Source organism: Dipodomys spectabilis, unplaced genomic scaffold (genome assembly GCF_019054845.1).
Source record: "Dipodomys spectabilis isolate Male_0828 unplaced genomic scaffold, ASM1905484v1 ptg000366l, whole genome shotgun sequence".
In the NCBI taxonomy this organism is placed as follows: domain Eukaryota; kingdom Metazoa; phylum Chordata; class Mammalia; order Rodentia; family Heteromyidae; genus Dipodomys; species Dipodomys spectabilis.
The window spans coordinates 986664-999718 of NW_024871043.1; the positions used below are offsets into that span (position 1 = coordinate 986664).

The window sequence follows — 13055 nt, forward strand, 5'->3', positions numbered from 1 at the left end:
TTGTGTGTGAAGTGAGCGGCGACATCTCTCGGCGTCTCCGTCCCACTTGGGAAGTCCCGAGCCACCAGCAGAATTCACTTTATTAAAAAATGAAGAAACAGGTCTGTACATTATTTACAGAGCAGGGAGGCAGGGGTCCCGGATGCAGCAGCGGGGGCATGCATGCTCACTTCTTGGAGAGTTTGACTTGCTTGTGCTTGGGCGGAGCCCATTTGAGGCAGACAGAGTCCACTGTGGGGAGAAGACCCATTGAGCAGCAGCAGGCAGGGCGGCCCAGGCCTACGCACACCTGCTGTGCTCAGGCCAGGTTTCACCTCCTCCAGGTGAGAACACAAGGGTGGGGGCAGGGAAATCCAGGAATGAGTGGCCTGCCCTAGGCTTCAGTGCTGTGAGCTGGTCAGACTGGTTTGCGATCACGCGACCAAAAAACCAAGAAGTTTGGCTGCTAGCCATTGCACTTACCGCCCTCTCCCAGGACGCACACATGTGTGTGCCCCCCCCCCACAGCTGTAGCCCCCCTACCCACCTGTAATGGGTGGTTTCTTATACTGGGCGCTTTTCAGGTGCTCCTCCACCAGTTTGGGCGTGACACAGATCACATGCTGGCCCTTCCAGTACTTGACCATATTGAGGGACTGCAGGGTACTGATGATGTCATTCTGGGTGATACTGGTCATTTGGCTGTAGGGAGGATTGGAGCAGATAGTGGTGAGGGCCAACATGCCAAAGAGGCAGGATCCACGGCCCATCTTGGCCCTGTGCCAGAGGGCTCCTGCGTGGCTCTCGCAAGGTCCTCGGGCATGATTAGAACCAGGGCCCTCACCTGAGGTCTTTAATGGACAATGTGCCACGAAAGTCTCGCAGGATCTCCAGCAGGACCCAGGACCAGTAGCTGCGGTAGCTGAGCTTGCCCAGGTCAGAGAGCGGCTTCTCTGGGGAGCCGACTGTGCTCTCCAGCTTGGAGAGCTCATAGCCTGGCAGGAATGGGGCGGAGAGTCCTGAGGGACTGCCACCCCCAAACCCAGCATCACAGATGCCCTCCCTTAGGTAGGCCAAGAAACACTCACTGAACGCAATGAGAAACTTCCCGTAGCCACGGCGCTGGTAAGGGGGCAGGGTCAGGATGCAAGCCACATTGTTTCCATCTGGGGACTCCTTCTCCTGCAGGGGGTGGATGCTCAGGACCTTTGGTTGGTGGTGGGGGCTCAAGTTTATTCCCCCCTCCTCCCTCCCCCTCAACCTGGGCTTCCACATCCAGTACCTTGGAGAAGTAACCCACGATGTGAGCCCCTTGCCTGTCCACCTCAGTCAAGATGTAAAAGACGAAGGGCTCCACATCGAAGTACAATGTCTTGTGGTCGAGGAAAAGCTTGGCCAGCAGACACAAGTTCTGACAATAAATCTGAGGGTGGGGAAGGTAGGAAGGGGTCAGCAGGCAGAACGCTGCCCTCATCCAACTGAGTAGGAGCAGCTGATGGGTGAGAAAGCTGAAAATCAGAGCTATTAGCACTCTGAAGGTTATGGACAAGCCAGGCTAACTGTGGCTGCTCCCCCCGCCCCCCCTGCCCCTTTTTTAAATTCTTTGTCAGTCCTGGGGCTTGAACTCCAGTCCTGGGAGCTGTCCCTGAGTTTTTTTTGCTCAAGGCTAGTGTTCTACCACTTTGAGCCACAGCTCCACATCCAGTTTTCTGGTGGTTAACTGAGAGAAGAGTCTCCAGGACTTCCCTGCCCAGGCTGGCTTGGAATGGTGATACTCAGATCTCAGTCTGAGTGGCTAGGATTATAGGCGTGAGGCACTGGTCCCTGGCTAAATGGCTGGCCCTTTGAGGGCAAAGTACAGGCTAGGCATTTTCCATGTATAATGTGTGTGTGTGTTTGTGTTTATGCATGCCAGTACTGAGGCTTGAACTCAGGGTACGGGCACTATTCCTTAGCTTTTTTGCTCAAGGCTGAAACTGTACCAATTGAAGCTTAGCTCCCTTCCTGACTTTTTGGTGCTTAACTGGACACAAGAGTTTCATAGAATTCCCTGCCTTGGCTAGCTTCAAACTGCCATCTCAGATCTCAGTCTCCTCTGAGTTGCTAAGATTACAGGTGTGAGCCACTGGCACCTGGCTACTAGTTCAACCTTTACTGATTCAAAACAGGAAACAGGCTCAGAAGTAAGCAACTACCCAGAGGTTCTCTGAGTGCCAGGGAAAGAATTTCCACTGGCATGTGACCTCTGCCTTGTTTGTTCATGGCTCGGCTGCAGTGCCTGGCATGAGGCTAAGCATGAAGCTATGGCTGCTGACGGTCTCCACATCTGCTGTCTCACTGACCCTGGGCGGAGCAGGCAGCTCAAGGCGGTGTTGCCTGGAGGCTGTAGGGCACCCACCTTGCCAGTGGGAGTCTCTTTCTTTCTTTCTTTTGAACAGTCAATGGGGCTTAAACTCTGGGCCTGGGCACTGTCCCTCAGCTCTTCAGCTCAAGGCTAGTGCTCTACCACTTGAGCCACAGCACCACTTCTGGTTTTCTGGTGGTTTATTGGAGATAAGAGTCTCATGGACTTTCCTGCCCGGGCTGGCTTTGAACCTCGAATCTCAGATATCAGCCTCCTGAGTAGCTAGGGTTACAGGTGTGAGCCACCAGCACCTGGCAGGAGGCCTTTCTTTCAGCACCAGTACATGCTCAGGAAGGCAGAGTGCCAGGCAAGGACTAGGGTGGAAGTGGGGACTTCCTAGCATAAGGAAGCCTGGTGACCTAGGTCACCACCACCAAAGTCCATGCTTTCTAAGCACCTGCAAGGTGCCACCCAAGTGTGACATTCTAGATACCTGCAGTCTCATTTCTTCTACCAATAAACAGACTAGGTAAATCATTCTGACTCCTGTGTTAGGGATGAGGAAATAGGAACAGATCAAAGTGAACTAGGTTTTCTAAGGTCAACCCCCAAGTGAAGAGCAAAGCGAACCAGGGGCTGCCCCCAGGCCTGCCCTTATCAACTTGTACTACGAGGCCCTTCTAAGGGAAACTAGACACAGGGTGGGGTCTGCTCAGACTGACCAGGCCTCTTCCCCACCCCACGGAAGTCACTCAGCCACAACAAGGAACTCAGCTAGCTGGAGCCACAGACACAAAGCAGCTCCCTCCTAGGCACACCAAACTCCTTCCTTCAGGAAGAGAAAGCTGTCCCAGAGCAGCCTCAGGCAAGACAGCTTCCATTCTGAGTTCTGAAACAACTCAAATCTGAACTACCCCATCAGAAGAGAAGTCCTCAGGGACAAAGGAGACAGGGCCTGAGGCTGGCAGCACGGGCCCAAGTGTTCACTCTGTGCGAATCACAAGCCTGTTTCCTCATGGAAGCGCACCTGGGGCTGGACAGTGCCCGGGGGTGGCCGCGACAGTCAGCCAGGCAGTTGCCCACAGACCTTCAGCACCAAGCCACCAGCTCACCTTATGGTCTTTGCCATCTACCTCATACACGGAGATGTTGCTCTTTCGGTAGATCTCCTTCCCTGGGGGCTGCCGCCATTGACACTGGCCCTGGGGGAGGGGGAGAAAGCATAGACTCAGGACCCTTAAGTTCTCTGTTAGTGCAAGAGACTTGGAGCAAGTCCCTGCCTCTCCTTCCCCATCTGCAGACGCTGGGTTCAAACACTACCTATTTTGAGTAGTCTTCCTTGCTCTCTACATCTGGAAAACAGGATCTCTTTCCAAGCTCGGCACAGACAGGCTGATAATTTGCTTGTGCATCACAGCTACCTGAACTCAATTCTGTGTTGACCTAGCTCTAAAAAGCTTGGGCCTGGAGTTTGAACTCAGGGCTTGGGGCACTATTCTTGAGCTCTTTTGCTCAAGGTAAACAATCTACCACTTGAGCCATAGCTCTACTTCTGGCTTTTTTCTTTTTTTTTTTTGGTTGGTCATGGGGCCTGAACTGTGGGCCTGGGCGCTGTCCCTCTGCTCTTCAGCTCAAGGCTAGTGCTCTACCACTTAAGCCACAGCACCATTTCCGGCTTTTTTCTTTTTTTGCTTATGTGGTGCTAAGGAATGGAACCCAGGGCCTCATGCATGCAAGGCAAGCACTCTACCACTGAACCACCTCCCCCGCCCCCTGGCTTTTTTTTTTGACAATTAATTGGAGATAAAAGTCTTATGGAGCTGGGCACGAGTGGCTCACACCTGTAATCCTAACTACTTGGGAGGCTGAGATCTGAAGATCTCGGTTCAAAGCCAGCCTAGGCAGCAAGGTCTGTGAGACCCACTATCTCCAATAAACCACCATAAAACCAGAAGTGGCGCTGTGGCTCAAGTGGTAGAGCACTCACCTTGAGCTGAAGAGCTGTGGGACAGGGCCCAGGCCCAGAGTTCAAGCCCCAAGACTGACCAAAAAAAAAAAAAAAGAAAACAAGGGTCTCATGGACTTTCCTGCCAGGGCCGGCTTTGAACCATGATCCTCAGATCTCAGCCTCCTGAGTAGCTATGATTACAGGTGTGAGCCACCAGCATTTGGTACCCTTGTTTTCTTAAACCGCATATATTTGCCTCCAGGTCCACATTTTAAGAAACACCTCATGTGCTAATAATAAGCAATAAGCACCCCATTCCTGGCAGCCACATAGAGTTCTTCCCACCAGGTCTTCCCACTGCTCAGAGACTTTCTTTTGCTAGAACTGCACAAAGGGCAAGGAACCTGACAGATTGCTATCTGTCCTATTCCATACAAAGGAAACAGGTCTGGAAACAGGCAGGGAGTAAGCCAAGGTCACGCTGAAAAGTAGATCTTCTTGAGCTTTGGGCAACTCTGGGTACGAATGTCTTCCCTGGTGCTAACAGCTGGGCCCCCCTCAGCCTCTGTGCCTGTCTCTGCCCAGCTGGGCCGGGCCTTACCAGGTGGAAGCGGTAGCTTTTCTCGTACTTCATGTACTTCAGGCAGTACTCGCAGAGCCACAGCTTAGGCTGTTTCCCATAGTCCTCAGGGAATGGCGAGAAATACCAGGCATCGATCTCATAGTTTCCAATATGGATCTTGTCCACATACTTCACCTTGGTGATCTGCAGAGAGGGGAAGGCAGGGGGCAGTGCAGGGCTTGGAGAAGGCAAGGGAGGGGGAAGGAGGGCCCAGTTGGGAGCCCTGTCCTTACTTACCGCCTCGTGCTCCTTCTCCAAAGCCGCTGTTGTGGGGTCCATCTCTGCGTAAGTCTAGGAAGGAAAGAGAAGCAGGTAGACATGAGTAAGCATAGTGGCCTGGCTGTCCCTCTCTTGATCCAGAACTACACTGCTTCCCTACCGTTTTCAGACCTCATTTCCTAAATGATAGTACTAACCATCCAAATAGCCAATTTGTTTTACTTGGTTTGGGTTTGGTGTCTGTCTGTATGATTATCCAATCTGTCTTACTTGTTTGCTCTCCTTTTTTTTTTGGGGGTGGGGGGGGACGAAAATGCTAGTCCTGGGGCTTGAACCTTGGCACTCTCCCTGAGCAATTTTGCTAGGCTAGCATTCTACCACTTGAGCCACAGTTCTACTTCTGGAGATTTTTTTGGTAGTTAATAGGAGCAAGAGTCCATACACTTATCACCCTGGCTAGCTTTAAACCACAATTCTCAGTCTCCTGAGTAGCTAGGATTACAAATATGAGCCACTGGAGCCTGGCTATTTTACTTGGTTTTAAGTTGGCTGATGAAAGCTCCTCTCCAGTCTGCCTGCCTACCCACACATCCAGACAGCCCTGAAGCATGAATGTACACAGCATCAGGCCTTGTTCCAGTCCTTGAGTTAACAACTTCAGCTGTACAAGTGGCAGTGTGGCTCTGACCAAGTTGTGGTAAGACTCAGATGGATGAAAGGATCTCAATTCCATGTCCAGAGTACGAACCCTTGTGGACACCCCAATGTGCATGGATCTCCACCCTAAGTCCCAGCAACCTGCTGTGGGATTGCTCCCAGAGGTCCTTCCCACAGGGCATCAGATGCTCAGTGCCCAGAAAAGTCTTCCATGTTCCCCTGGTCCTCCTGTTTCCTCACACTGGAGATAATGCCTCTCAGCCCAACCCAATGCCTAAGACTGATAACTGAGTTCTTCAGACTTCCGCTTGGCCTGGCATCCGGTTGGGGGCCAAGCCCTATGGATGGATGTTGGCTTTCACCTCCTTCACATCGCTGAGACCAGTTCCTCTCTGGAAGTCTCCATGACCCACTCCAAAGAGCTGTTGCTGGGACTTCAGGTCTGGATGGCTGACAAGATCTCCTGAGATTCCTGGCCTTGTGTCAGCCCCTCAACCTAAGCTACCAGCACCTCTCTTGCTGGGCTTTGTCTTTGCACATGCCATTCCCTCTACCTTCTCACACTGCTGCAAAGTGCTTTCCTGACCTGGCATCAAGTCTGGGTCAGGTGCATCCATGACACAGAAGGGCTTTGTGAGGCAGCATGTGTAATTGCTTTTATTGCGCTCTTTCCTGTCCTTCAAGATCCAAAGTCCTTCCCACTTCTCCAAGAAGTCTGGCCAGATTCCTCCATCTAGAAAAATCCTCCTTCCTTCCCATATCAGGAGTGGTCAACACAAGATCCTTTACCTAAGGTTCTTTCACTTTTCACGTTCTCTGAGAGCAAACTAAGGGTCATGGGTCACACTCAAAGCACAGCCAGACATTACTGATGGAGAGCCACAAAAACATACAGCATATACCAGAGTACTCACCTTGAAGTCAAGAATGGAGCCATGCTTTCTCCAGAACACCCCCTCCACAAAGCAGTCTGCCCTCTAGACTGGCCTCTGCTACAGCATTCTTATTTCAATTTTAAGGAGTAGTAACAGAGAGGTGAGGTCACTTGCCCCTGGGGACTAGCCAGCTGCCATTTATTCCAAATGCCAAGCACTCCACAGACATTACTTCATTTAGTCCTCACAATGAATCTTTGAAACAAGAGTGTTTATGACTGCCAGTATAACAAAAGAGGAGGAAACTGAGGCACAAAGAGGCAAAGTCACTTGCCCAAGGTCACAGAACTGGTACTCAGCAGAGTTGGGCACAAGTCCCTAATTTTAAGCATAATCACTGCACCAAAGGGGAGGGATGCGGAGAAAAGATGTTCTCGTCCTCACATCTATTTAAATGGCACTTCTCAACTCTCACAAAGCATAGTGCCCTTCTATTGATGCATTAAAGAATTACAAAACACTATTTTTCTTAAAGGCTGCAATTTATTTAGAATTCAACATTAATTAAGCTCTGAAGATGTTGGGAGCCGACAGTAAAGTTTAAAGGTCATCTTGACCCCGGTGCTCACTTGAAGGCACGTACAAGGAACTGGCTTACTTAAAAAACACCAGGTGTTGCTTTGCTACGTCTGCAGAGTTTTACTTTCTACCTGTTTACCTTGTCTTGTTTTTACTGAAAATTTCCTTGTTTTTCTGGACTATTGCAACCTTATGTTACCTATTGACTTCTAATAGTATATATTAGGGAACGTTAAAAATAAACCGGGCTGGGGCTGGGAAGGTGGCTCAGTGGTAGAGCGCCTGCCTTGCATGCCTGAGGCCCTGGGTTCAATTCCTCAGCACCATGTAAGCAAAAAGAAAAAAGCCGGAAGTGGCACTGTGGCTCAAGTGGTAGAGCGCTAGCCTTGAGCTGAAGAGCTGAGGGACAGTGCCCAGGCCCAGAGTTCAGGCCCCACAACTGGACCCAAAAATAAGTAAATAAATAAATAAATAAACAGGGCTGCAGTCTTGCGCTGCAGACCTCCCGACCCCATCCTTTGTCTTATGTCTTTCTTTTTCCTCATCCTCGCCCCCTAAATCAGGATTCCCTTTCGTTGCCGGCAGGCTCCGGCATGAAGACACTTGCTGGTTGCTTTATTAAGGGTTCTATCACCTCTGCTTGGTCCATTACCATCTACACTGCCGACTGGAGGCGCATCTTTGTACAAACTTGGGGGAACAGGACCTTGCGTCTGTCCAGAAGAGGAGCCACTACTAGTCACAGTCAGGTCCTTAAATTCAAGTTCACGGAGACTTTCAATATTATTCTTGGTCACACTAGACATATTTCAAGTGCTCCACAGCCACATATGGCGAGAGTAGTCCTGTCATGGAGACCAGAGCTCTAGAATACTTCCATTAAAGCATTAAATAGGACAGCACTGCTTTAGGCTGGAAGGGCTCTTTCTAGATTACGGTTTTTCAAATGTTTTTGTTTCTTACCATAGCCACAGAAGCAACATAGTTGGCACTTTAAACCAGCTGATGTCTGTACACATCCATGTATGTATATGTGTGGACAATATAATCCACTCAAAGCAATACTTACCCTTAAGAAAGTATAATACGCTTATTCTTTTTCATCTTTTTTTTTTTTTTTGGGTCCGATCGTGGGGCCTGAACTCTGGGCCTGGGCACTGTCCCTCAGCTCTTCAGCTCAAGGCTAGTGCTCTACCCCTTGAGCCACAGCGCCACTTCCGGCTTTTTTCTTGTTGCTTATGTGGTGCTGAGGAATCGAACCCAGGGCCTCATGCATGCAAGGCAAGCGCTCTACCACTGAGCCACCTTCCCAGCCCCTTCTTTTTCATCTTAAACGTCTTCCTTTTGAAAAATTTAAATGTGAGGAATAGGAATGTGACTTAGTGGTAGAGAGCTTGCCTAGCATGCATGAAGCCCTGGGTTCAATTCTTCAGTACCACATACACAGAAAAAACCAGAAGTGGCACTGTGGTTCAAGTGGTAGAGTGCTAGCAAAAGAAGCTCAGGGATAGTGCCCAGATCCTGAGTTCAAACTCCAAGACTGATAAAAAAAAAAAAAAAAGATCCAACTTGCGTTAATAAAACTATTGACCATTTAATGCCTTTGCAGTCTGCCAAATCTTGTTCCGCTTTGTACTCATTTTAGAAATCAAGAGCAGACCAGGTACCAGTGGCTCACACCTATAAATCCTAGCTACTCAGGAGGCTGAGATCTGAGGATTTGAGATCTGAGGATCTTTCCTCCCCGTCTGGGCAGGAAAAGCATGGGACTTTTACCACCACTAAACTACCAAAAAAAAAAAAGCCAGAAGTAGAGCTGTGGTTCAAATGGCTGAGCACTAGCCTTGGGCAAAAAGGTCAGGGACAGAAAACAGGCCCTGAGCTTGAGCTCCAGGACCAGCACACAACCACAAAAAAGAAAGCAAGGAACAGAAGCTCAGAATGGCAGAAGTAACTCCTAAGGGCAGTCTAACTTGGTGAAAGGAATCCAGGTAGCCAGCTATAGTCTACCACACCTACAATGCCAGCACTGGAGGCTAAAGCAAAAGAATTTTGAGTTTAAAGTCAGCTTGGGCAACACAGTGAGACCCTATCCTAAAAACAAAAACAACCAAACAAACAACTGTTTTGAGCTGGGAGCCAGTGGCTCACACCTGTAATCCTAGCTACTTAGGAGGCTGAGATCTGAGGATTGAAGTTCAAAGTCACCCAGGCAAGAAGATCCGTGAGACTCTTATCTCCAAAAAAGCACCAGAAAACCAAAAGTGGAGCTGTGGCTCAAGTGGTAGAGCACTCGCATTTAGCTGAACAGCTCAGGGACAGTGTCCAGGTCCGGAGTTGAAGCCCCATGATCAGGACTAAAAAAACAAAATAAAAAGAAAAAAAAAAAACTGTTTTGGAGACAAATGCTTGAAGGTTAGGATATATCAAAATCATGATTCGGGGCCCACTCTGAATTAGGACAATCTAGGTGTCAGGTTTAATTCCTGGCTGGGTTTCTTAACTTATCTGTGCCTCCTCTGCAAACGGGGAATAATAATAATGCTTACCTCACACAGTTGCCATGAAACATCAGTGATAGCAGGTACTGAAATATTTAGCCTAATACTTTGGCTCACAGACCAGTAATGTTTGGCATAATTATTCTAATTCCAGCCCACCTTTTTATTAGCTGTGTGACCTTGGGCACATTACTTAACTTCTCTGAAACTATTTCCTCATTTATATAAAGAAATAATTATCCCTGTGGTGCTAGATTCTTAGGGAGGGCTTGATGACATTATATATGTATAGTATTCAACATGAGGTTAGGCAAAGCCAGGTCCCCAATATCATTCATTCTCTTCCCTCCCTTTGGACTGCAAGTGGTTTGGCTTAATATAGCACAGCCATTAGAAGACAAAAAGAGGCTATTAGAGCAGGAGGCCTGAGTTCTAGTTCTAGCTATGGAATTTCTTGCTATAAGTCTGTGGCCAAGTTCTCTCACCTATGAAGAGTAAACTACAGTAGGTATCCTGTTACATGAAGTACGAGCACAAGGAGTGGGAGCTACTACGGCTTAGGAGGCCCAGGAGGCCTAAGAGACCTAGCAGGGGCAGCTGGGCCTCTGGGCCCTGAGGAAGGGGTAGGACCCGGACCTTCTGCACATGGTTGATCTCATCGTGCTTGCGCTTTTGGTTACGAGTGATCTTGCGCTCAGGCTGCTCAGCCAGCTCACTCAGGTACTTCTCTGAGTTCTTCTGCACAGCATCCTTCACTGTTTTGGTCAACGCCAGCCGGTTCTTGTCTACCCACTCGTCCAGTCGCCTGTTAACTGTTAGGATGGGCCATGAGGGTGCTGCCTTGCCACTTCCTCTCCCACTCAGGCCCAGGAGCCCCAAAGAACTCACAGCCTACATAGTGTACATAGAACTCCTCTCGTCCCTCCTGGTCATTCACTCGGGACTGGATCACTTCTGCAGAATCTGTGAAGGAAAAACATTAGGATCATCGGAAAGGAAGGGCTAGAACAAGGGAGGCATTTTCCAGATTCATCTGTTCACAACCCTGTCTGCTTAATCACTGACACAGCCTTGTGTGGTGAGCCAGGCTGGAGGTGTTATCCCTATTTTGCAGATGAGAAAAAAATGAGGCATGGGTCACAGATTTGAAAATAGGCACTGATACTTAGAACTGAGTTTAATTCTGACTCCAAATTTTACTTAGTCATTCATTTGGATGGACAGACTTAGTTTCTATATAATTCTAATCCTCCATATTTTCACTATATGTAATTGAGCAAATTATTTTTGCTGAGCCTGTTTCCTCATATGCAAAATAGAAATGATAGTGTCCATCTCAGAGGATGAGATAATGCCTACAGAGTGCCCAATAGCAAGCAGACTATTCAATAAATGAGTAAGGCAACCACTGCTTATTTAACTACCAGTGTATTGTTGCTGGATACAGAGGACACAGCAATGAATCACAAGAGATCTTGCCCTCCAGAAGCTCCCACAAACAGAGGATTACAACATTTTATATATGCCATGGCTGAAGTATGAAAAAATGTAGGAGCCTACAGACTGGAACAACTGACTTTGCCTGGAGGGAGGTCAAAAGTATTGAAAACAGGGGCTGGGAAGGTGGCTCAGTGGTAGAGTGCTTGCCTTGCATGCCTGAGGCCCTGGGTTCGATTCCTCAGCACCACATAAGCAGAAAAAGACAGCTCAAGTGGTAGAATGCTAGCCTTGAGCTGAAGAGCTGAGAGATGGCACCCAGGCCGAGTTCACGGCCCGCAACGGACCAAAAAAAATATATAAATTAAGAACAAGCAGATGCCAATGGCTCATGCTTGTAATCCTAGGTAGTCAGGAGGCTGACATCTGAGAATCGAGGTTCAAAGCCAGCTTGGGCAGAAAAGTCTGTAAGACTCTTATCTCCAATTAACCACCAAAAAGCAGTAAGTAAAGATAAGGGCGCAAGTGGTATAGCACCAGCTTTGAGCAAAAAAGCTCAGGAATGGCGCCCAGACCTTGAGTTAAAAGCCTTAGTATTGGCAGCAAAAACAAAAGCAAAAAACAAAACAAAACAAAACCAAAAGGACAACAACACAAAAACCAGAATCACGAGGAAGATGAGATTAAAAGCTAAATAGGGGGCTGGGAAGGTGGCTCAGTGGTAGAGTGCTTGCCTTGCATGCATGAGGCCCTGGGTTCCATTCCTCAGCACCACATAAGCAGAAAAGCGGCGCTGTGCCCAAGTGGTAGCGTGCTAGCCTTGAGCTGAAGAGCTGAGAAGGGCCAGTAAGTACCAAGGCCCAGAGTTCAGGCCCTGTGACCGACCAAAAACAAACAAAAACACCTAAAGAGGAGTTCACCAGGAGGCCAGGAAAAGGAAACACAAGGGATTCCAAAGGAAGAGCATGTATGATTTGCAGAAGGCCCAGGATGTCCTTTCCAGCAACAGCTTTTGCCATGGAAATGAATGGGATTTCTTCTGAAGGTCAGGGAAGGCAATGGGACGTAAGAGAAGGAGAAATTTTTGCGTGTTTTGGAAGGTCCGCTTTGCTAGTGCTGTACTGGGCGACAGAAGGCAAATACCAGTGAGAGCAGAGTGAGCAAGACACGGAACGATGCCTCCCACTGGGGAAAGAGGGAGAATGGGTGCACCGTGGAAACTTAAGAATTTGGTTTCTCAGCCCCGCCCACCCGCAGCGCGGCGCTCTCTCCCTAAGATCCGCCCCCCCCACCCGCCCAGACCATTCAACCATCCCGGAGGCCGCGATCCCAGGCCCCGCCCACCGAACTCCCGCCCCTAGGCCCCGGGCCCCGCCCTCACGCCAGGTGCTGTCCGGTCGCCGGCACAGGTACGTCTCTCCGATCTCCACCGTGACTTCTGGTTCGCCGCGTGCCGGAGTCGGAGGAGAGACTCGGCCTGGAGACGGAGCAGTGCCCTCGGCCGCTGCATTCTCCCCGGGTCCAGGTTCGCCCTCCCCTAAAACCCCCGAGGTCGCTGCAGCAACCGCCGCGGCCGCTCCCGGGGCCGCCATCGCGGTAGCGGAAGTGACGTCAGAGCCAGGCGCCGCGCAGTCTTTAGCTCCGGGAAGGAATCTCTGAGCCCTGGGGTGGGCGGATCTGTGACGTGGCAGAAGTTTATTGGTTCACGGGGCCCACTAATGGCGTTGCTGCTAGCTGGATGATTAGGACCGAGGTGAGACCACGTGTATGCGTGGAGTCCCGTAAGGAGGCAGATTTTCCTACTGTAGAGCGAGAGCGGTCTCCTAGATGCGGGCATCGGGATAGTTTAGGAGTCGTCCCCCGCTGTCCACTGCGCCGGCCTAGCTCAGATCGC

The 13055-nt window shown here is 49.7% G+C and overlaps 1 protein-coding gene across 1 annotated transcript; it reads right to left on the bottom strand.

The window, feature by feature from the left end:
- Positions 1-62: 62 nt before the first annotated feature.
- Positions 63-12817, bottom strand: Kat8 (lysine acetyltransferase 8). Its single transcript, XM_042666601.1, has 11 exons — positions 12543-12817; positions 10613-10687; positions 10361-10536; positions 5131-5184; positions 4873-5037; positions 3436-3525; positions 1262-1402; positions 1068-1161; positions 824-974; positions 527-681; positions 63-231 (listed from the first exon to the last, which is right to left on the bottom strand). The coding sequence occupies exons 1-11, from the start codon at positions 12751-12753 to the stop codon at positions 167-169; spliced, it is 1377 nt and encodes a 458-aa protein (XP_042522535.1). The 5' UTR covers positions 12754-12817; the 3' UTR covers positions 63-166.
- Between the last annotated feature and the right edge of the window lie 238 nt (positions 12818-13055).